Source organism: Arvicola amphibius, chromosome 10 (assembly GCF_903992535.2).
Source record: "Arvicola amphibius chromosome 10, mArvAmp1.2, whole genome shotgun sequence".
Classification (NCBI taxonomy): Eukaryota; Metazoa; Chordata; class Mammalia; order Rodentia; family Cricetidae; genus Arvicola; species Arvicola amphibius.
Window position 1 is genome coordinate 45,273,465 of NC_052056.1, and position 24,419 is coordinate 45,297,883.

At 42.7% G+C, this 24,419-nt stretch overlaps 1 protein-coding gene across 2 annotated transcripts in view; it reads right to left on the bottom strand.

Annotated features, from left to right (window-relative positions):
- The window catches only part of Gramd1c (GRAM domain containing 1C), an 84,959-nt gene extending 60,769 nt beyond the window's left edge, over positions 1 to 24,190 (bottom strand). Inside the window, exons 1-3 of one of the 2 annotated variants that reach the window (XM_038345920.2) lie at positions 24,029 to 24,190; positions 19,577 to 19,726; positions 4,524 to 4,608 (exon numbers count right to left, since the gene is read on the bottom strand). In XM_038345920.2, coding sequence (XP_038201848.1) covers positions 4,524 to 4,608; positions 19,577 to 19,726; positions 24,029 to 24,055 — 262 coding nt within the window. In that variant the 5' untranslated portion in view covers positions 24,056 to 24,190. Of the gene's footprint in view, positions 1 to 4,523; positions 4,609 to 5,138; positions 5,251 to 19,576; positions 19,727 to 24,028 lie in introns of those variants that run through there. The other variant, XM_038345921.2, reaches the window with a different exon arrangement.
- Between the last annotated feature and the right edge of the window lie 229 nt (positions 24,191 to 24,419).

Here is a 24,419-nt window from a genome sequence, read left to right on the forward strand (position 1 = left end):
GCAATGCAGAAGTGTTCCCTTTTCCCCACAACCTCTCCAGCATAAGTTGTCATCATTGTAAAACAACTTTTAAAATATGAAAAGAAAGAAAATAAGTTTTTCCAATGTGTAATTTGGGTCATCTGTTACTTCAAAGTTGACTACAACTACCTGTGAAAACATGTGGGCAGACTGGATACACTTCTGACTAATAAAAGCTAAGGGGCATGGGGCTGGAGAGATGGCTCAGGGGTTACGAGTACTCGTTGTTCTTGCAGAGGACCTGGGTTCTGTTCCCAGTACCCAGAAAGCAATTAACCCCAATTTGAGAGGATTTTTTAAGGAAATGTTATTTTAAGGGGTGTTGCTTTTATGCTGCATTTGTTTAACTCTGTGAAGCTGTGATTCTTTGCCTGTCTAAAACACCTGATGGTCTAATAAAGAGCTGAACAGCCAATAACGTGGCAGGAGCAAGGATAGGCAGGGCTGGCAGGCAGAGAATATAAATAGAATAAAAAACAAGGAAGAGGTGGAAGAAGAGAACAGGGAGAGGAGGACACCAGAGGCCAGTCACCCATCTACACAGCAAACCACAGAGAAAGAAGAAAAGTATTCAGAAATACAGAAAGATAAAAGCCCAGAGGCAAGAGGTAGTCGGGATTATTTAAGTGGCAAGAAACAAGACACGCTAAGGCCAGGCATTCAATTCTAAGGATAAGCCTCTGAGTGTGATTTATTTGGGAGCTGGGTGGTGGGAACCCCCCCAAAAAAGAGTATAACACCAAACAGATATGAAACCCTTTTTTGACCTCTGCACACACATGGTGACATACATGCAGATAAAACACACATGCACATAAAACATAGGTTTCAATAAGTTCCAATACATGCCCAATTCCCTTTTATCTTTTTATTTTCTTTTTTTGGTCTGTGTATCCCAGGCTGTCTTCAAACTCACAGAAATCCACCAGCCTCTGCCTCCTAAATGCCAGGATTAAAGGTGTGCACTACAACATCTGGTTCCCTTTCCCACACCCTAGCCCCGCCCCCTCTAGCTATGTTCATGGTGAGCTGGAAGCATCAAGGGTATTGATGTGTCTCATTGTATCATTTTCCTACAGGTGGAATTACTGGCTCAAATGTAGTTATAGATTTTAATAAAGATTTCTTAGCTCGAGATTAGTAGAGAAAAAGAGAAGACTCAAATGAATATGAAGAGTAAAAAAAAAAAAGTCATGTTAATGCAGACGTTTGAAAAGTTTCAAAGAAGTTTATGGCCATGCCACCACAAATGCACTTGATTGCACAGCTAAGCAGGGCTGGACCCAGTTAGTACTTGGACGGGAAGATTTTTCTACAGGATAGTTAGAATAGCTGTAATCTCGCACTTATGTTTAAGATAAATAGACTAACAATCTAAACACAAGAACTACATCTATCAAAGCAGGTCATAAGCCCTTAAAATAGGGTTACCAGTGTCCAACACCAAATGTTGGTTAATTAGCATGTACACATCTGGAAATGTTCTCATCGGTGACGCTAGTACTTTACCCATCAGTATTAGATGCTAGGCAGGGAATAACGTTGGCTAAGTTAGTTTTATCAATAATCAGGGGTCAGTTAAAATATTTCAAAAACTCTCTTCTGGCATTAGTATGGAGAGTAAGAGCTGAGTAGACCGTAACTTTACTACTCGGCTCCCTAGATCATAGCTGCTGCCACTGTTGCTGCCCCTTCTTCTTCTTCAGTCACTAATGACTTTCATCAAATCCAAATGACTAATTTCCAGCCCCTGTATTTTTTATTTTTATTGTATGTGCGTTGGTGTTTTACCTGCATGCATGTCTGTAGGAGGGGGTCAGATGTCCTGGAGACAGTTCTGAGTAGCTATGTGGGTGCTGGAAGTTGAACCCTGGATCCTCTGAAAGAGCAGCCCATGCTCTTAAATACTGAGCTGTTTTATTTTTTGAAATAGGGTCTCTCACTGAACCTGGGGTTCATCGATTGATCTAGGAAAACTGGCCATGAGCTTCACTGCTTTGTCTGTCCCTGCCCCCCTTGCTGGGGTCACAGAAGGGAGGGCAATCACCACACATGGCTTTTATGTGGATGGGTTCTAGGTTTCAGACTCAGGTCCTTGCATTTCTTCAGCAAATGCTTCATCAACAGAGCCATCCCTCCAGCCCCTAACCTTCTGAAACTTAAATTTTTAGTGAGCATAGAAATTACCTAAATATACTTGGGAGTAAGAGTAAAATTTACAGAAGTAAGAGAATGGGAAAAACCCAGAGCCAAAAGGCAGAGGGGCTAATACAAGTTAAGAAAAGCTGACAAGAAACAAGCCAAGCCAAAGCCAGATGTTTATAACTAAGAATAAGCCTCCATGTGATTTGTTTGGGAGCTGGGTTGCAGGCCCCCCAAAAAGCTAAAAGAGTAAAACATCACACAACAGGCAACTACATATGCCAACCCCCTCTTGATGGAATCATTGCACCATTAAAGACTCAGTTTCATCGTCATGATTAGCATTCTATACTGACATGTCCCTGATACATTGGTATTATTAAAAATGTTAAGCAACCAAGTTCCTCAACAAAGATGTGACCCAGGAACATTCATGTAACCACCACCCTGATACCATGTAACCAATGAACACTCATGTAACCACCACCCTGATACCATGTAACCAATGAACACTCATGTAACCACCACCCTGATGCCTTGTGATCCATGAACACTCATGTAACCACCACCCAAACTCCATACAGAACCATCCCAACACCACAAAAGTTCCTGGGTCAACCACTCTCCCCTTTGTATCAGTTTCTGAAATATCTACAGTAAACATGTTTATTGTACCAGTCAGAAAAAATGCAAATATGTAACTTTAAAAAAAACACACACTGAAAAAAATGCATAAAAGACAAAACACTAGTAGCCAAATTATACAGATAGAAGGGTCACTCTTTTTCTCTGCATTTTCCTAGGTGGCTTTCCAGTTTTACAATGAGTATTCACTACACAATAAAATTAATATCTTTCAAAAAGGTACAAATCACCATGCATGGTGGTAACACACCTGTAATCCTAGTACTGGGGAGGTAGAGGCAGGAGGATATCTCCAAGTTTAAGGCCAGCTGTTCCAGGCCAACTAGGAGTACATAGCAACACCCTGCCTCAACAAAATAAAGCAAGGTCAGAATGAAAAGGACACATTTTAGAATTATTTCTATGAAAAGCATTTGGTTTTAAGTGGGAGGCTAGCAGGAAACATTGGAAACACAGCAAAAGAGTTAAAATTGTCTTTAACAATTAACATTCCATTATAATGAAGAGACAACTACCTCTCTGTTCCCTCTAAACCCTTCCATACCCTACCACCACTTTTCTGTCAATTTCGTTTTTAAATTTTTTATCATAAGAATATATTTCTTCTGCTGGGTGTGGTGACAATTGTCTTTGGTCACAGCACTTGGAAGGTGTGGCATTCAAAATCATACTCAGATACATACTGAGTTTGAAACCAACCTAGGTACCTCAGACCTGATTTCATTCCCCAGAAGTCATACAAATCTGGATGTGAGGTCCGGAGCAAGGGCTCTGAGGTTAAGAGAACTGGCTACTCTTCCTGAGGACCCAGGTTCGATCCCTAGCACCTACATGGTGACTCATATTCATCTGTAACTCCAGTTCTAAGGGATACAATGCCCTCTTTTGGCCTCAGATGGCATGCACGTGCACACACACACACACACACACACACACACACACAGCACAGCACAAGATACACATGCAGGCAAATGCCTATACACACAAAAGTAATAAAGTTAAGTTCAATTTTTAAAATTTGAAGTTGAGTATGGTGATGTACTTGGGATCTTAGCGACGGGGAAGAAGACAGAAGGAATGTAATCAACTGATGAGCTTCAGGTTTAAAAAAAGACCCAGTCTCAAAACACAGGGTGAACTGATTTGAAGACATTCAACATTGGCCCTGGCTTCCACACACATGTACACCTATATGCCAATGTACTTACATATTTGTATGTACATACACAAATACAAACAATAAAGCATTTCTGTAGCGGAAATGACTAAACTTGCTACCCCAAAGTCTACTATATACAAAAACTCAACATGAACCATAACATGAATAATGGCTTATTCCTAAATGTATTCCTAGAACATCCTTATTAAATCGCTCTGTCAGTACACTTGTTGAAGAGTATATTTTTTCTCAGCAGAGTTACTATATGATGAGTATCAAATCTAAATATTCCTTACAAGTCGTATATGGAAGTACCGGGAGAAACCATAAGGGCACACTTCTTCTTCGTACATAGTATCTCAGAGGTCAGAAATCACTGCTCCCCTACCTAGACTTGGCTTAGCTTGTCTAACTGTAAACAGGACGCGGCTTTCCTTACAAAACTGTAAGTAGTGGTGGGACTTTTCCTTAAGGTAGTCCCTCCCGCACAAAGCCCAAGCTGTCCCTCCGTATTGTCGTTTGTTGCGCTTTTCTGCATCTGGGGGACTCTGAGTACCTGCTATCAGTTTCTCGGAGTCGGGCAGGTGTGTGAACTGTTGTTTGTACTCTTCATTCCTGTCTTTATAGGTGGAACTCGAGATCTGAAACAATAAAAAGATTAGATTTCTGTTTACTTCCACTTGAAATTGCTTAGAAAACACATTCAAGATGAAACTTAAAAATCGTTTACTTTCTGTCAACATTGTATCCTTATATGAAAGGAACACAAACATTTCCAAAGCCATCAGTGCAATAGTTCTGTGAATGCAGGACAGGCCATGCAAGCTGGCAGCTGTGTTGACAGAGGAGGTGTGGCTGACGTGGAGAAAGCAGAAAAGCTGTGTTTGAAGTAAAAGGGAAAACCCTAAAGTCATCTGGGCAGACTGAGGATATGATCCCAACTGGAACGAGCCAAGTGGAGATTAGCAAGGGCCTTGGTGGAAAGATCTAGAAGGAAATGAGGCCATGTGGTCTTGACACTGTCCTGACCAAACAGAGCTGCAGATCTGTGAGCAAGCAGATACCAGAGATGGCCTGAGCTGCCCACATATTCCTGCCTAGTGACATGAGAGATATGAGAAGCCATAGAAACTGGGACAATTGAGAGGAGCTTGAACTTTGGCCACATTACCTAATTACACACGGGTCTGTCAGTAGAAGAAAAGACTTTCTGGACCTTTGCATTTGAGCTCACCATTTAGTAAGCACTGACCAATATATAGGGTGACTCCTAGAAAGTCAGCCTTAAAAAGAAAAGAAAAACATTGATAAATACCGCAGAGATATTCGTTCCCATATACCATCGGACAAATCCAGGTTTACGCTGAGTTCTTAAGTAAACTAATACAATCAACAATGACAAGCCTTTGGGCAGGGAGAATGCAATCAGAATCCAGAATGCTTATGAGGCAGGTGAATAGGGCAGAGAGCAAGGCCCGGAAGGCCTCACACACAGCCTTACAAAACTGATGTGGAAAAGGCGCTCTGGAAAAGAGGAATGCTGGGCTCCCCAGCTGAGGCGGACCCCAAGTGGTTCACGCCACCCATACAAGCACAGTGCAGAGGCCTCCAGAGTCTCCGCAGACAATCCAGGGCTCGTACTGCTACTAAATCTCACCCCAAATGGTGGGTGTATATACATATATACATGTACACACATACATATATATTATAACACACACCACATGAAATTCTATGTAGAACTACACGCAGCGGACAAATTATACACAGAAAAGCGCGGCTCTTTCGTGAAACAGCACCTTCAAACCTGCCTTCTCCTCTGAAGCTCATTTTTCTTTCTTTCTTTTTTTTTTATTTAGTAAAAATTTCTGCCTCCTCCCCACCTCCCATTTACCCCCTCCCTCCTCCACTTCCCCTCCCTCTCCTGTCCAGAGAGCAGTAAGGGTTCCCTGCCATGTGGGAAGTCCAAGTTCCTCCCCCCTCCATCCAGGTCTAGGAAGGTGAGCATCCAAACAGGCCAGGCCCCCCAAAGCCAGTATGTGTAGTAGGGTCCAAATCCCATGCCATTGTCCTTGGCTTCTCAGCAGCCCTCATTGTCCGCCATGTTCAGGGAGACTGGTTTTATCTCATGCTTTTTCAGTCCCAGTCCAGCTGGGCTTGGTAAGCTCCGAATAGATCAGCCCCACCATCTCAGTGGATGGGCGGACCCCTCGCAGTCTAGACTTCCTTGCTCATGTTTTCCCTCCTTCTGCTCCTCATTTGGACCTTGGGCACTTAGTTCAATGCACCAATGTGTGGCTCTGTCTCTACCTCCATCCATCGCCAGATGAAGGTTTCCTCACAGCCCTGACTTTCTTTCTCATGTTCTCCCTCCTCCTGCTCCATTTTCTTACTTTGCTTGCTACTATCTACCTGTCTCTGGTGAATTCTTTGTAGCAGGCCTCAAGAACTGAGCCCACTGGAGACAACCCTCTTATCTCCAGTATCACTAACACTATCAGAATTATCCAACTGGCAATAAAGATTATAAAACAGGAGGAGCAGCAGGAAAGAGAAAGTCATCAGGCAATAAAAACAACCTTTGATGGTTCTGGGCATTGGATTTAAGAGTTTAGGACATCAAAGAAATGATCAGCCAACTGTTCAAAGAACTAACGAAAACCATGCTTGATGAATTTAGGGGTTTTCCTAGCTTCAACTGCCAACTTGACAGTTTAGAGCCGCCTGAGATGAAAGCCTCAATTGAGGTATTGCCTAGACTAAACTGGCCTGCGGGCACGTCTGTCTGTGAAGGACTAGCTTGATTATGAATTGATGCTGGAGAGCCCAATCCACTGTGGGCAGCGCTGCTCCCAATCAGGTGGCCCCGTGGTTTTAAGAAAGCTAAGCTGAGCCTGAGCCAGTGGGCAGGGCAGCAAACTGCTTTTCATGGTTTCTGCGTTGAGCTCCTGCTTGAGTTCCTGACCTCAATGATGAACTGTTACCTGGAAGTAGAAGTCAAATAAAACCTTTTGTCCCAAAGCCATTTTTGGTCATGGTGGTGTCACAGCTACAGAACACAAGAGCAGGGTAAAGGTACTTATCTCTAATTTTAATGACCTGCGCTCAATATCCAGGACCCAAAAGGTGGAAGGAGAAAACAGAGTCCCATAGTCCTCTGGCCTCCACATACAAGCTTACACACACACACACACACACACACACACACACACACACATGCTCATGCACACACATGTACAACTTAAAATATTTAAGTGTGTGTGTAATTTTAAAATTAAAATCAAAATTAAAATAAAAGCCTAAAGTTGTAGTGATGAGGCGAGCTGCATTCCCACCCGGCTCCTGACCACCTGACTAGCTTATGCCCCGAAATAACAACACACAAACTGTATTCATTTAAACACTGCCTGGCCCATTAGTTTCAGCCTCTTATTAGCTAATTCTCACATCTTGCTTTAACCCATATTTAGTAATGTGTGTAGCACCACAAGGTGGTGTCCTACTGGGAAAGATTCAGCATGTCTGACCTGGTGGCTGGCTTCATGGCGACTGCTTGAGGCATCTGCCTCACTTCCCTTCTTCCCAGCATTCTGTTCTGTCTATGCCACCTATCTAAATCCTGCCCTATCAAAAAGCCAAGGCAGTTTCTTTATTAACCAATAAGAATCCTCCATCATAAAATATTTGACAAACAAATAAAAAATGGAGCGTAGAGGAGCAAATATAATATGAAACATGAGCAACAGACAATAAAATATCTGTTTTAAGTCTAACTGTATCCTATGTATTAGTATAATCAGACTACATAACAGAGGTTAGGATGAAAGGGGGAAAAGCAAAGGCCTAGAATGATCTAAATGCCATGCTCAAGAACTCTGAAGAGGAAAAATACATTTTTAAGTTAAAAAATATAGTAAAGAAAAGAATAATTTTTTATTGAAACACATACACACACACAAAAAAACAATAGGACATATAAATGAGAAAGACATCATTCTTTTAATATACCCAACTAAGTGGGCAGACTTCTATCAAGACTGATAAAGAAAAGCAAAGAGAGAGAATATATGAATTATTAATTATTAAAAAGAGGATAACACTGTAGACACTACAGAGCTCAAAGGAAATAAGGGGAAATCCACATACCCCTATAAGATATAAATATATCACCTTGGAGGAACTCCCTGGTTCCCCAAAATATGCCAACTACTACAGCTTACTTATTATGAAATAGTTCATTTAAGTTGGCCCACAACCTACAAGGAAATTTAATATATAATTTCAAATTTCCCAAAACAGAAATCTCTAGTCCTAGATGGTTTCACTGGAGAAATCATCAATGTTTAAAAACTCAGTTCCAGTTCTGCACAATCCTTTCCAAATATTAAATTAGAAAAGAGCAAATCTCAATTCCTTGTGTGAAGCAAGTATTACTCTAATATCAAAACTGATAAGAAATATTACAAAGACAGAAAATGATAGAAAAATAGCCTCAGGAGTAAAGATGCAAAAACCCTTAAAGTGTGAACAAATACCCTTCGGCAATATGAAAAAAAATGAGTAATACAGCATGACCCAGGGACCCATGACTGTCTTAATAGGCAAAAGTTTATCAATGTGATCCACGGTATTGATCAGCTAAAAAGAAGAAAAACATCATGGCTTTCACTTGATGCGGAGCTAATATGTGACACAGTCCAGTGCCAGCTTGTCCTTACAACAAGCCAACGCACCCCAAGGCGTCAACACAAAGGAACTTCCTCAACTTGAGATAAAACACTGTAAGGGTAGAAAAACTTGATTCACACAATGAATTGAGATTTGTTCTTTTTAAATCTAAAATGTTGGAAAAGATTATGCAGAACTAGTACTTAATTTTTAAATATTTTAAGATTTCTCAGTGAAACCATCAAGGCTTTACGAAGTGTTCTGGGGTGTTGGTGCGTGCGCGAGCACACACACACACACACACACACACACAGAGGCAAGTTAATTTCCAGGGCTGGGGATATCGTTTCATGATACAGCATTTGCTTAGTTTATGTAATGACCTGGTTCAATGCCCAGCACTAAACAAACAAACACCCCCCCCCACACACACACTCTCCAGCACAATAGTGCAAGAGAGAACACTCCCGAGTGTTCTGGTACTGTTGTCATTGAGTGGGTTAATTACAAGACAGTTGAGTTCTTACAAAACTCATTTGCTCCCCTGTCCTTCTGCTTGGCCACAGATACAGGATAAACAAGCAGGACCCCACACTGTGGTCTCACTGGCCGGGGACCCTCAGCCTGCAGACCCTGCTAGCTTCTGGAACTGAGACTTACTCTTTTCTTTATCTTCTTCATAAATGAGCTTGTCCATGGTCTCAGTATAGCTACACAAAGTAAACTTTTTTCTTATGATGATTTCTCATTAGCCAAGTTTCTACCCAAAAGATTTTTATAGAATTATTTTGATCTTATTCTTTCCCCTCCCCAACTCTTTTTTTAATCCTTTCTACTTTCCTACTCACCCAACTTCATGTTTTCTCTCTCTCAAAAAACAAACAAACCTAAAAGAAAGTCAAACAAAGAAACAAAAAACAAAACAGGCAAACAAGTACCAAAACGAAACTAAATAAAACAAAAAGAGCACAAAAAAACGGAGTCAGTTTTTTTGTATCAGAACCCCCAGACCTTACTTAGCATAACTGACTCCATGATGGAAGTATGTCATACAAGCCATAAAACTCAGCATGCAGACAGCACCACCTGCCAAAATAAAAACAAAGACCTAATCCACCAAAGTCCACAGTTCTGGGGCAGTCTCTAAATGACTACCCTTGCCTTCTGGCTTCTGTAGGTCGGCTTCTAGCTGACTGTGCTTGCTAACTGAAGTGTGTCAACCCAGGACAGGGTGTTTACGCTTAGAAGCTCACCCTAAGGAAGGCTCGGAGACACTGGGATCCCTGACACCCTAGGGAAGGCTCGAGACACACTGGGATCCCCGACACCCTAAGGAAGGCTTGGAGACACACTGGGATCCCCGACACCCTAAGGAAACCCTGTCTGAGTAGTCTTCTCTGGTGGGTACTCCACAACAGTTTTGTGGGGCCGACTACACCTGGGCACAGGGCCTGCTCTGGAGTGTGGTTGAAATGCGCAATGACACTCCATTGGTGACAACTGATTTTTTTTTCCTTTCCAAGCCCTCAAAAGATATTTTTTAATGGTAACATGGGCATCCTTAAAGAGATAAGGTTTTAATAAGTTATGAATTTTTCCTCTCCCGGTCCTTTATTTCTTTGGACAACTACATGTCAAATTTAACACTGGAAGATCAGAACCAAAATCTAAAAGCCAGTGTGCCAGTCAGGTTTCTGCCACTAAATTTGCAGGGAAGAGGTTTCTACCCAGCTCTGGCTGTCCTGGAACTCACTCTGTAGACCAGGCTGGCCTCGAACTCACAGAAGTCTGCCTGCCTCTGCCTCTTGAGTACTGGGATTAAAGGCATGAGCCACCACACCTAGCAACTTATTTTTAATTATTGGAAGAGGAGTATGTATACCTAAGTGTAGGTACCAATGGATTTCCTGAAGCTGGAAAACCATCCCCTTTGCTCCTCAAATGATTCTGTTCACTGTCTCCTGCCTCCACCATTAGGGCCTTCTCAGTGCAGCTGCTTGGGCCTCTTAGCTAGTGTTACTTCTCCTTCCCTTTGATTTTCTGTGTTTGTTGATTTCTTTTATTGTTTGCATAGCTTTATCACTGCCTGACATAACATGACGCATTTGTTTATCTGTAAAATAGCCATCTTGCTCTCCAACTGTAACCTCTAGGGTGCTTGGGGTACCATCTGGTTCACTTAGAGCATGATACATATCAAAGACACTCGATTGAATGAACAAGAGCATCTTTGCCGTCATTCATTTGCTGTGTACATTAGCCACTCATGGCATAACGACTCTGCTCACATACTCTTTAAGTTGCTCTTTGGAAGGTTCGTTGAGCCTCCTGATTCTCAAATCCCTTGTTATCTTCCATGTCCATCCCATCTTCTGAAACTCCCTTTAATGTCTAGTTCATGTCCATTGTCCCCTAATGTCTACAGCTGCTCTCTTTGTCAGTGATACAATCTGAGTGATGCACACAGTTCAACTCTTTCTTCAGCTTCGATTTCCCACTTCACCATTTAATCCTTATTTCAATGAACATGTGTTTTCCATCTAGCCCTCGGATTTGTTGGTTTTCAAATCTGACTAGTGCTTGAAAATATATTACCCATTTATGTTTTTATCTATTTCTGTTAAGTCCTTACTTGGAGATTCATTTTTTTTCAGGTCTGCATAGCAAATCTAATGCTCCCCACCGAGCTACAATCTCCTCCACCACTCCATAGCTGTAGCCTATAAGTTTTGAAACCCCAGTACGTCATTTATCAATTTTCCTTCTGCTCACTCGTGGAGTATTACATTCAATTCCCAAACTCTTGGGTGAAACTCACTCCCACCCAGGCTTAGCTAGACAAGTTTCTTTGTTTTCAGTTTGAAGACGTAGATTTCCTTCCTTGCCAACGTTTCACAGAAGAGACGACTCTTCCTTCCGGTGTCATGCCCTTCTGAAGCATTCTCGGACCTCACCGATGGAAGGTCAAGGGATCATCTCCAAGCCCGCGTCACCATTAGATCAGCACACTGCTCGGGGCTACCGTGGCGTTAGATCAGCACACCGTTCAGGGCTGCCGTGGCACTAGCCCACATGCCTACAAGTCTAGTGATGCTTTCATTCTTTATTTTAGCCCTTCAGTACTTCTTCTTCTATTTTGTAACCCCAGAGAAACATGAACATGTTGTAACGAGGCCAGGGAAATGTCTCAGAGGGACCGTGTGCTGCGTAAGCTTGAGGCCTTCAGATCACCCACATCCGGGTATACGCAGCCAGGTGCAACAGCACGCACGTGTAACCCCAACCTTAGGGAGTTAGGGAAGAGAACTGCAGGTCCTGGGGCGTCATGGGGCGTCCTGGGGCCATCTAACAAAAATAGTGAGCTCCAGGTCCAGAGAGAGAGACCCTGGCTCAAAACATAAGGTAGAGGGCCAGCAAGATGGCTCGGGGGTAAAGCACTTGCCACTGAGTCTAATGATCTGAGTTTGATTCCTAAGTCCCACAAAAATAGAAGAGACTCATGCAAGTTATCCTTTGACTACACACACTACGGCACACGTGCCCACAAATATACATGTATGCATGTGCAAAATAAATGAAATTTTAAAACTTAAATCTGGGCCAGAAAGGTGGCTCAGCAATTAAGAGCACTGGCTGGTTTTCTAGGGAACCAGGGCTTGAGTCCCAGTACCCTCATGGTGGCACAAACAACCCTCTACAACTCCAGTTCCATCTGATGCCCTCTTCTGTCCTCTCGGGCACTGCATAAACATGGTACACAGACATGCATGCAGGCAAAACACTCACACACATAAAAAAATAAGGGAGGGAGGAGGAACTGTGGCTGATAAGTAGACTTAATTTTAAAAAGAGGAAAGAAAAGTCTAGTGGCATTAAGTATACTCACCTTGCGCAGCCATCAGTTCCATATATTGGCATACCAAGAGACCTCATTTTATTTTATCCTAGCCATTTTCATTTATATAATTTTACATGCATAAAGAACCACCATTTAGCCGGGCAGTGGTGGTGCACACCTTTAATCCCAGCACTCAGGAGGCAGAGTCAGGTGGATCTCTGTGAGCTCAAGGTCAGCCTGGTCTACAAGAGCTAGTTCCAGGACAGCCTCCAAAGCTACAGTGAAACCCTGTCTCAAAAAACAAAAACAAAAACAAAAAAACCAAAACCAACAAAACAAACAAAAATTCAAACCATCATTTAAAAAATAATAATAAATAAATCTCCAAAAATGTAGTTTAAATCTAAAAACATATACTAACATAGAAAACAGCTAAGGAAACCACCCAACATCAACCCATGGCCTTCATACCTATATAACCAAGTGTGTACACCCACACACATATTCACATACCAAACACACACGTTCACACACAGTTTACAACACTGTATCCAGCATTTCTAGACAGTGTTACTAAAATGTTCATTTAAGTTAAACAGCCCCCTTCTCCTATTGCAAGAAATATTAACTCCTGTTAAATGTGAAAATATTAGAAGATACCTCAATTTATAAAATAGTGCTCTGTGTGTGCATATATATATATATATAAATTTTCAAATAGAATTAACTTTCTCCCCCCCCCCCTTTCTTCTTGTTTTGGTTTTTCAAGACAGGGTTTCTCTGTGTGACAGCTCTGGTTGTTCTGGAACTCTCTTTGTAGACCAGGCTGGCCTTGAACTCACTGAGAGCCACCTGTCTCTGCCTCCCCAGTGCTGGGATTAAAGGCATGTGCCACCAGCACCAGGTTTAGAATTAAGTTTCTTAAAAACTATGAAACTGATAGGCAACTTCATTCTGTGTTTAGGCCATTGAGTAAAACATAGCATAGACTTTATAGGTTTGAGTGTGGGCTGTGCTTGCCCTAGGACACAATGTGACTGAAGGGCAGCTTTCCCCCAAACTCACCAAAGTACATCACAAACACACTAATTAATCCTGTGGGGCCACTTTTGACAAAATATGTAGCACACCATTAGCTACTCCTATGTGTGCCAAATACACCAGAGCTGCGCTAAGACTCAGCCCCACTTTTAAGTAGCAGAAGTTAGCTGTGAAAATTCTGAGCACAACCACAAGTCAGGCAGGCCAGAACTGAGTCTTTTGGCTCCTGGGACAATCAAGACTGCACTGGACTGCGACCTAGAAGCTGCTTTCAAGCTTCTTCTATGCTAGTTATCATCTGAATACAGTGTTTCAAGATGCAAATGTTTTTATTCTTAAATGTTTTAGAGCAAAAAAGAAAGACATAATTTGAATTCTAAGCACTTTTTTAAATTCTCCTGCTTCATCTTTTTCCCCTTTCTCTTTCTAAATCAAATACCCAGTATTTACATCTCCTCTATTCTATGTATATTAGTTAGGATTATTAAAATCACAGTTGTTTAAAGAAAATATATAGGCTTTAATTTTAGTTACATATTTCAGAAAATATTTTTTTTCATTTTTAAAATAAAACCACCAATTAGACCAGCTAATAAGAAAATGAGTATACACAGGTGAGAAACATTTTCAAAGAGGAACTTAATGAAATATCAAAGTAAGAAAGTATGGTCAAGGATCAACACCATATCCAAGAACTAGTGTATCTAACAACCGGTTATATCATCTCCCAAGCACACAGCACAAAATCCCAGAGGCCCCTTCCTACTCCCACTAGTGGCTAGAACTGCACAGCACTAGGAGCTAACTAAACAAACAGACCTGCCGCAGATCTGTCTGCTTGCCCTCTGCGATTTCTAACCCACATAGGATACATCATTATTTTAGTTCGTAGGAAAAGTAAAGCTATTTCATTTCTTTTGCCATATACCTTTTCCTAACAGGTAAAAGACAAAAAAGCATAAATATTTATTTGCCCATTAACTTCATTTTCAATCTCATTATCATTTTTGGTTTCATAGGGTATAAAAGTCAACAATAAAAGTCATTTCTCTTATTCTAGGATTAAACATTGCGATTTCCAAGAACAAATAAGTAAATACATATAAGAGTCTTAGCTTTCATAGCTAGAGTTAAGTGGGAAATCTGGAGCTGTGGCTCTCGCTGTCGACTATGGAGACTTAATCACACTGGTACCCTGCGTCGGAACAAGAAAAGACAACCATTAGCCCCTCTGTTTAGCTGTGTGCCTCCGACTGACCTAAGACACCCCGGTGTTGTCAGTTATGACTCAATATCTGTTTACAACATCCCAGGTCTACATCCCAGAGCACCTACAGTCTATCTCCAATGTCCTTTCAATCTAATTAATCTTACATCACACATATATCACATGCCCTCTTAGTTCAGTACTGTAGGACAATCGCCTGCATGAATTATTCTATATTTCTGATTTTCCTTAGCTGTTGAAACATCAAACTGTAAGAAGTTTGGGACCTGTTTACCAGACACCTTCTTGGAGCTGCCAGGGTAATGAAAGCAGGTCCTCCCATGGGCATGAAGGATGCCAGCTAGCCTGTCTCCCTGGAGATCAGCTGTAGTGCTGCATCCCCTGTGGGCCCAAGGGGTGGGATCAGAACTGTAGATGAGGGGAAGCTTTGCTGCAGGGCTCAGTCCACTTCTCCAGGGCTGGAGACACAGTACAGTCTTGGACACTGAGAGCACAGAGCAGGCTGAGGGAGGGATGTGGGAGGGTATGTAGCACAGCAGGAGAGCATTTACTTAGCATTTGAAAGTCCCTGGGTTAGATTTAAAAGGAGGAAGTGAGGGAGCTGGAGAAAACGGCTCAGTGTTTAAGAGCACTGGCTGCTCTTCCAGAGATCCTGAGTTCAATTCCCAGCAACCACATGGTGGCTCACAACCATCTGTAATGGGGATCTGATGCCCTCTTCTGGCATGCAGATATACAGGCAGACAGAGCACTCTAAATAAATAAATAAATAAATAAATAAATAAATAAATAAATAAATAAATAAAGGAGGAAATGAGGGAGGGATCAAGAGACTAAAAAAAATCTAGTCTTGCTGGGGGGAGACATCTTTGAACCTTCATTGTGTGTTTTCCAGAGCAGTCTCTTGTACTAGTTCACTGTGCTTAGAAAGCCAATAGCAAACCAGAATACATTTGTATTTTCTATCCCATACTCCTCGGCCCTATGTTTGGTTCCTTTACAATACATCCATTCCTTTATTAATTAAGCAATCCTGTTGGTTCGAGGTATGGCACTCAGTGGTAGATCACTGACCTAACCTAGGTTTTACTTCCATCCCTGAAAGAAATTAAATAAATAAAATAAACTTATTAAAGGTTTTCTTTTTTTTTCCTTTAGACAGGGTTTCTCTGTAGCTTTGGAGCCTGTCCTGGAACTAGCTCTTGTAGACCAGTGGGCTGGCCTCAAACTCACAGAGATCCTCCTGCCTCTGCCTCCCGAGTGCTGGGATTAAAGGTGCTACCACTGCCCGGCTAGAGGTGTATTTTTAAAGAGAGACAAATGTAACTTTTGTAAAGTAAAAAGACACAGATCCGGATTCTTTGAGTCTGAAATGACCCTGACATTCTTGATTTTGGTTAAATACCAGGTCACATGCCTTGTGAGGCCTTCTCATGTTGAGTTTAAATTCTGTGGGCTCTGCCTTCTTACAGTATTATATTAATTCTGACTTTCTCAACAGAATGAAGAACAGAAAAGAAACCAACATGACAGAGTCCGTGGTAGAAACAGAGGGATTTAAGATGGCTGGGAATAAATTTTCTTTCTGGCTTCTTTAAACGTCCTTTCTCTTGGTTATGGTACAGTTGTGCCCTGCACAAGTTTCCTCAAGAGTGGATTATTTGAGGGTTGGGCGGTGGTGGTGCACGCCTTTAATCCCAGCACTCGGGAGGCAGAGGCAGGAGGATCTCTGTGAGTTCAAGGCCAGCCTGGTCTACAAGAGCTAGTTCCAGGACAGACTCCAAAACTACAAAAAACCCCTGTCTCAAAAAAACAACAAAAAAAGAGTGGATTATTTGTAGACTATATACACTGCAGTGGTTTCATGAGAATACAGGGAGCTAAAAATTCCCATCTCCTGGTAATATTACAGCAGTCTTAATGCCACAGTGCAATACCCTGCCCGCCTCTCTGTGGCAATGCTACTACTGCAAACAGGCCTGCTGAACTGCCCGCTGTATGAAGATATGGCATGCATATCTGTGGACGGTGCATCATAATTGATCGGGAAAGGACGCTACATCATGTGGGTCTATGTTAGGTCACTTCATGCTGGCTGCACAGTGAGGAAGTCAGCTACCATTGCTTTTCTCAGAATGTGGGTCAGTACTGAAGAGTCATTTGTTACACAGACCGTGGCCTTTGAATTAGGCAGACCAAGTGACTATGCTACTTGCGTGTTTGCTGGCGTTCCTTGCTGCTCGATATTATTATCAAATAGTTACCACACCTTCAATGATCTAGTCAACTTATGCAAGCTTATTAAAATGTGGCCAGAGCACATTGAAAAACCTTCAGCTGAAGATGTGAAGAATTATCATATTCCTAGCTATGCCAACCCAAACTCCGGTTAACCTGGATAGGGGCTTTTATGTTTGTTTCTCTGTTCTGGAATGTTCTGGTGTCTAGGTAAGGAATCTCTGGAAAAGTCTCTAAAATCCCCAAGATGTTATTTTGATCTTTAAGTTCATTCTACAAGAATTTATATAAAAATTCCTAAAACCGTGAATAATTAGCTTAAGAACATAACCTGAGCCAGTGAAGACCTTTAATACTTCAAACCTGTGCTTTTCAGACTTTTAAATCTGTAAATGATCTGGACAACTCATGAAAATAAAGATTTCAGTCCAGTGATTGGACCCAAGATGCTACATTTTCTGCACACAGTAGTGCCTGTTCTGCTGTCCCTCCACACAGGTTAAGCAGCAAGCATCCACTGCACACATTTCCCCCTTTATTTCTAGACTCCTTTTTCTTAAAAAATAATTTATTGTTTCATGTGATTTGTGTTTTGCCTGCATATAGTCTGTGTGAGGGTGTCAAATCCCCTGGAACTGGAGTTCCAGACAGTTTTGAGCCACCATGTGGGTGCTGGGAAATGAACCTGGATGCTCTGGAAGAGCGACCAGTACTCTTGACCACTGAGGCATCTCTTCAGTCCCTTTTTATTCTGTTGCTCTTTTGATATTCCATTGTTATTCTTTCTCTTGCTTTAAGTCATCCAAGAGTCACCATGGCTGTCTAACTCTGGAGATAGCTATGAATTCTTAACATAATCCATAACATAAACCATAAAAATAAGGCTTAGGTGGACATTATACAGAGAGTGAGAGACCTTGGAATAATTGGGAGGTCTCCATCAAATTCCTCCCCTCAGAGATCAGGGGAGAGCTATGAACCCTGAAGAAGGGAAGGCAGAAAGTATGTAAGAACCAGAGGGGTTGGAGCACAAGAAGAAAACAAGACCCATAAATCACCCTGAACAAAGTGCATATGAACTCACAGAGACTGAAGCAGCTGCACAGGCCCTACGTGGGTCTGCACCAGGTCCTCTGTGTATCTATTGTGGCTTCTAGTTTAGTGTTCTTATGGGACTCGTGAGTGTGCGAACAAGCGGGTCTCTGACTCTCATGCCTTCTCTTGGGCTCTTTTCCTTCTGTTAGTTGTCTTGTCCAACATTGCTGTGATCATTGTTGCTTTATCCTATTACATTTTATTTTGTTCTATTTTATTATCATCCCTTAGAAGCCGCTCTTTTCTAATGAGAGAAAGAAGGGAAGTGGATCCAGATGGGAGGAGAGGGGAGAGAAACTAGAAAGAGTGGAAGGAGAGGAAGCCATAATCCGGATATAGTATATGAGAAAAATCCGTTTTCAATAAGAGGGAAGAGAAATAGGAGGGAAAAAACAGACGTCCAAGGCTAGCCCTCGCTGCATAGTAAATAGGAGGCTAGCCTAGGCTCTACAGGATGCTATCTCTTCAAAAAAATAAAAGGTAAATAAAAGGTTTTAAATGATATGTGTTTTTTCTAAGTGACCAAGAATGATACAACTGATCTAAGTGACATGTTTAGTTGCTGCTATTTTAGTGTATTTCTTAGCAATTACATATTTTCCTTAGGTTATACCTCAACAAAAATTAAAAATAACCATATGTTGTTAAGTGTCTTAGTAGGAAGTAACAGCTTGCTGGCTGTGTGAAGAGTCAACACCACCCATGTGCTGGCCGTTAATTACAAAGAGGATGACAGCCTGTGTACCCATCTTCAGAACCTGTTAAAACACCATGTCCTTTTTAAGTCTATTCTCAAGGATACAGAACATCCAAGAAGTCGGGTTTCCGATAAACCAAGGCTGGAACTACAGGTGCCGTGCAGCGCCTGGTAAACTTATAGTTTTAAGGCATTATATTTCTATCGAATACCAGAATCCTCACAGGAATTGCCGGCTTTAGAAGGGGGGCCATTACCATAACAAATGTTAGCAGCCACACAGTGACAGACATGTACTTCTCGAAGACTCTACAGTCTCAGTGCGCCTGCAGGGAAGTCGTAGTCTCTTTTTATGTGGGGAAACTGGAAAGATAACGTGTTGCACTTAAAATGGATCTGAAGCCCCAGCTTCAAAACCCATCTTCTAGCCGTTACTCGCTGCCGAGCGCTCATTGTTCAGCCGCCTTGCCACAGGAACTGAGTCCTTAAATGAAAATTACAGAAAATAGCTTGTTTCTCAGTAAGACTTAGAAACATAGTTTATGCAATGCTAGCTTCTTGCCAATGCGGCTGATAACACTAAGTACAATCCAATTGTGTGGCAGTGTTTTCTCAAGGAAACCGAAACGAACCATCGCACGCCATCAATCAGGCAACAGCGCCTTTTAGTGGCCATATGAAAAAACGAGAAATGTCCTTGGGTCTCTAAAGTCACAACATCTAAGATCTAGGAGCTAATCATGAAGGATTATATAAACTGTTGGAGAATTAAAGAGAATTTGTATTCAAGATTAAAGACACTACCCAGAAGCTCCAGTCACCGCTCCAATTATGTGTGCTTGGTCCCTGCTTTTTGGTCGATACTATATTATTCTCATCCACAGCAGGGCTAGGATTTTCCTCAGTCTCTTCCTGTAGCTCCGTGGCAAGGCTTGAATCTCCTTCATTTACTACCTGCAAATAAATGACAACAATTTATTTATTGACAAATGATTTTGAAAGAAAAACATGTTCCAAATACATAAGTTACTTTTAAAATTCATTTATTTATTTTATTTTTTGTTGTTGTTGCTGTTGTTTCAAGATAGGATTTCTCTACATAACAGTTCTGGCTGTCCTGGAACTCACAGAGTTCAGCCTGCCTTTGCCTCCTAAATGTTGTGTTTAAAGGTATGTGCCAACACTGCCCAGCTAAAGTTCATTTAATTTAAGCTTTCTGTTTAAAAATATTTTTTTTTTTTTTTGGTTTTTCGAGACAGGGTTTCCCTATAGTTTCTAGAGCCTGTCCTGGAGCTAGCTCTTGTAGACCAGGCTGGCCTCGAACTCAGAGATCCGCCTGCCTCTGCCTCCCGAGTGCTGGGATTAAAGGCGTGCGCCACCACCGCCCGGCTCTGTTTAAAAATATTTGTGTGTGTGTGCGCATGTGTGTATGCATGTGTGTGTGTGTGTGTAAGTGTGCATGTGTGTGTGTGTAAGTGTGCGCCATCAGAGCAAGTCGAGTTAGAAAACAACTCCCAAGGGTCAGTTCTCTGCTTCCATCATGTGTGTCCCAGGGATTGAACTCACGTGGCCAGGCTTGGGGGTAAGCACCTTTACCCACTAAATCATCCCACCAGTTCCCTAAGTAAATTTCTAAAGAAAAAAATACTAAGCACTTAGAAGACGGAAATCAGGGCTGAAGAGATAGCTTAGTTGACACAGTGCTTCCTGAACAAGAATGAGGACCCGGGCTCAAACCCCCAGCACCTACATAGAAGTTGGGCATGTGCCTGGTGCCGGGAAGGGGTGCAACGGTGAATGGGGCTCAGTAGCCAGTAAACCTTGTTGAATTGGTGAGCTCTGTGTTCAATGAGAGAGCTTTATAAAAAAATAACATGGGAAGTGACCAAGGCAGACACGCCACATGGATGCTTACACGTATACACACACCACGAACACATGTGTGCACACAAAGACAGAAACTAATGTTCTGCTTCCACCATTCATCGTTCATACATGTAGCAAATATCTTCCAGCCACTGCCATTTGCTAGGTAGGTTAGTTGGTACTAGAAACAGGAAAATAAGAAAAACAAAGATCTTAGCCTCCCGAGGTTCATGGTCTGGGGAACAATAAGGAAACAGTTTTAGAAGACAATGAAAGTTTAGAAAACTTTGGAGAAATATCCGTAAAGCCCAGGAGGGTCTAATTTTAGGAATAGACTACAACCCAGCAACTTAATATGCACATGAAACCAAGGATGCCTTTAATGATAACAGAGTAGAAACCTCATCACCATTGATAGAGAAATTAGAGAAAAGTTGGATTTATAAAAAAAAATTGATGTTAAAATTAATGAATCCTGTCTCTTGAGCAGGCTCGAGGCTTCAGTTTAGAGGACTCAAAGAAATGATTTATGTTTTGTGGAGGAAATGGCACCGCTGGGTGGTTGCTCATGAAAAAGCTGCAATTAGAGGGAGGTGGGAAAGATGATGGTCAGCAGGCACTAGAGAGATCGTGACAAGCCAGGCCCTGTGAACATCGCACGCCAGGCCCCGAGAACATCACCACTGTTTGCTGCTATCTTTGCCTCTGCTATAACAAGACTGTTCCTTGGGGTTATGGGGAAAAGCACACAGGGCACCAGACAGTGGATCAGAGGAGAAAGTCAACTCAATTTAAGCTTGGGATTTCAAACCCTATCATGTCACCATGGAAGGCCCTCACCCTGGTGATACTGATCTGTGGTTCTCTGGAGGAAGAGATTCATAAGCCACAATAAGGTAAGAGAGACATTTACATTAAATACATCTGCCACAAAGAGAAGGGACAGACAAACCTAAATACGGGGAGAAGAAACAAACAAAAGGCCATAATTTGACGTATAGAAATACAGTATTTATTAAAACAGCTTTTATATGATTCCATCTTCTCCCGAACTTTCCGTTTGTTCAGTTTCTTTCCTTTTTTTAAATTTAAACAAATTTATCTATTTGTTTAGTCCACACATGTGTCTGTGCACTGTGTGCACGCCTCGTGCCCTCAGATGTCCTAGGACTGGGTTACAGATGTGTGCTAGCCCCCGTGTGGGTGCTGAGAATCGAACCCCTGTCCTCTCTAAGAGCAGCAAGTGCTCTTAACCACTGAGCCATCTCTCTGGCTCTCTCCTTAAAATAACTTGACAAAAAGGTTGACTTTTTTGCCTCAGAATTAACTTTGTTCAGAATTAACTTCACCATCTACTGAAATACACCCACTGGCAAATCTTTGTGCCTTTAATCAATATCAACTAGGTTTCCCTCACGATGTTTGGGGAGTTACTCAACACAAAACAAACAACAAAGGTTATTGGGCGAGCTTCCTTTTGACTTTGGTCATCAAAATCACTGCTCTGGGCTGGTGAGTGGTTCCGCAGGTAAGGACATTTCGTTGCTAAACCTAAGGACTTCAGTTCGATACCCAGAGCCCATGTGGTGGCAGGAGAGAAGCAACTGTTCAAGTTGTCCTCTGCCACGCATGCACCATAGCAAGAGCATGCTCACACACAGCGAATAAACAAATAGCGCCTTCTTTCAATTCTTTATGGGTCTCGTCCAGTCTAACTGTTCACGGACACACCTAGAACCTTGTCTATTTGGCATTTTAAATCTGGTCAAGTCGATGTTCAGTATTGGCCATAAAACCATCAAACGCAGACTCTCAAGGCAAGATCCAACAGAGCCAAATCTAGTCGTTATGGCACAACTACTATAAGAGGCCCTGGCCTCCTCTGCCCTCACTGCTCACATAGAGGCCATACAGTACTGGAAAAAGTCACTCCTCTCTTGGACCTTCTGTCTTCCAGAGAAATAACTTGGGTCCAACTGAGGGGGTGGCAGCAGGCCACTATCCAAACAGCATCAGGCAACATTACCCTAAGAGCTGGATCTCTGTGGAGGACTACCGCTCCCTCCCTTAACCAGATGGGCCCTTGATAAAGGGCAGGCCCTAAGGGTTTGCCCAGCTGACTAAGACCAGGAAGTGGTCTTAACACTAATGCCGAAATGCTCTGGCTAGCAGCTGACTGCATCTGTACATTTTACAGAGTCTCAGGCCATTGCCTGAGTGTGGCCTTTCTGGAGTGAGCAGTTTCACTGATCCCCAAAGTATAAAGCAAGGTCACACACATGTCTGTGTATACTAAACCTATAAAGACAAGGCCTCTCCAATCACTCCTGACCCTCTTCAGAGTTCTAGATTTACCCATCGCGCCCAAGGCTTTGCTCATCAAAATAGGACTCTGAACTCTTGAGCAAGTCAAGTCGTCAATGGAACTCGATAAAGAAGGCCTGTGCCCATTCCTGGGGTGTGGGATGTCACACAAAGCACCCCTACTCAACTACAGACACCGTCGCTGCAATCCCTTTCTGTCAACTCAGTAGTGAAGCCACTCTTCACCTTGTTCTGGGAAGGCCTTTCCCCAGAGACCGCAATTACCTCGGTAATAGACACATCATTTCACACCCGTAAAGCTCGAGCATGGCCTCATGCCCTCACGCTCAACCTTGCCTCCTTAACTTCACAGAAGGTGTCATATTCTTCCCCCCCACACTCGGCCAGTAGGTTCACTATCTTATTCTGACAGCTGACAGAACAGAGTTCATCTGCGTCCTATTTCATAGTAATGTTTGTGAACGGTCCCCTTAGGTGCGCTGAAATACTTCTCTAAAAGTAAAGCATTTACACACAACCCCCATAATGCTCTGAGGACAATGTCGAGCAACCCGAGGACATTTTACCCTGCAACAGAAGGCTTTCACCTTAAAGACCAATAATCAGCTTCTTCCATATGTCAGAGAAGGTAGTAAACAAACGGCAGTGCTAGTCGAAACCAAAAAGTTGGCTGAGAGCCTGGGATTTGAACTTTGTGAGTCGTTTTAACCGAGGGCGGATAGAGAAGGGAAGTTGGCAAAAGGGATCCCAAGTCAAAATCGCAATGGAACCAGACTCACTAGGGTCTGGTGCTGAGGCATCTGGATTGGAACATTTCGGGGACCAAATTCAAGCTCTTAACACTCGGTTCCCTCCCGACGCCCAGCAGGGAACAGGCTCGCGGGAGACACAGAAAACCGTTGCCTTGGTAACAACTTTTCTAATTACGCCAAAGAGTACGGGGTGGGGGGCGGCGGAGGGAAAGAGAGGAATTAATTATCATAATCGGAGTGGGTTCAAACAGCCATGCAGCGGAAACTGTCGGCAAAGCCACCTCTCGGGAACCTGCCCCTCGAGGCCGCTTACCTGGCGGGCAGTCAGAGCGCCTTCCATAGCCGCACGCTCCCGCGGAACCCGCACGCGCGTTCCTGCGAGCCCCCGCCCAGAGAGAGGCGGCTAGGCGCGTGCCCGGCGCGCGCTCCCGGCTCCAGCCCTCGGAATCCCACCTAGAGCTCTTCAGTCCGAGTGCTTTGCGTCCTCTGGTGGCAATTAGTGACTATTGCCTCTGGCGAAGTCCTTAACAGTTATTGCTAGCCAGGATGTCAACCACACTTTAGTAGGGATCAGCAATGAACCTCAACTCCTGGCACAGACTCCTGCATCTGCCGTGAACGGCAGAGGGGTGTTACTCTTTGTTGGGACTGGAATTTCAGTTTGGGAAGGAGAGAGTGTCCTGCAGATAGAATGATTGTTCTCC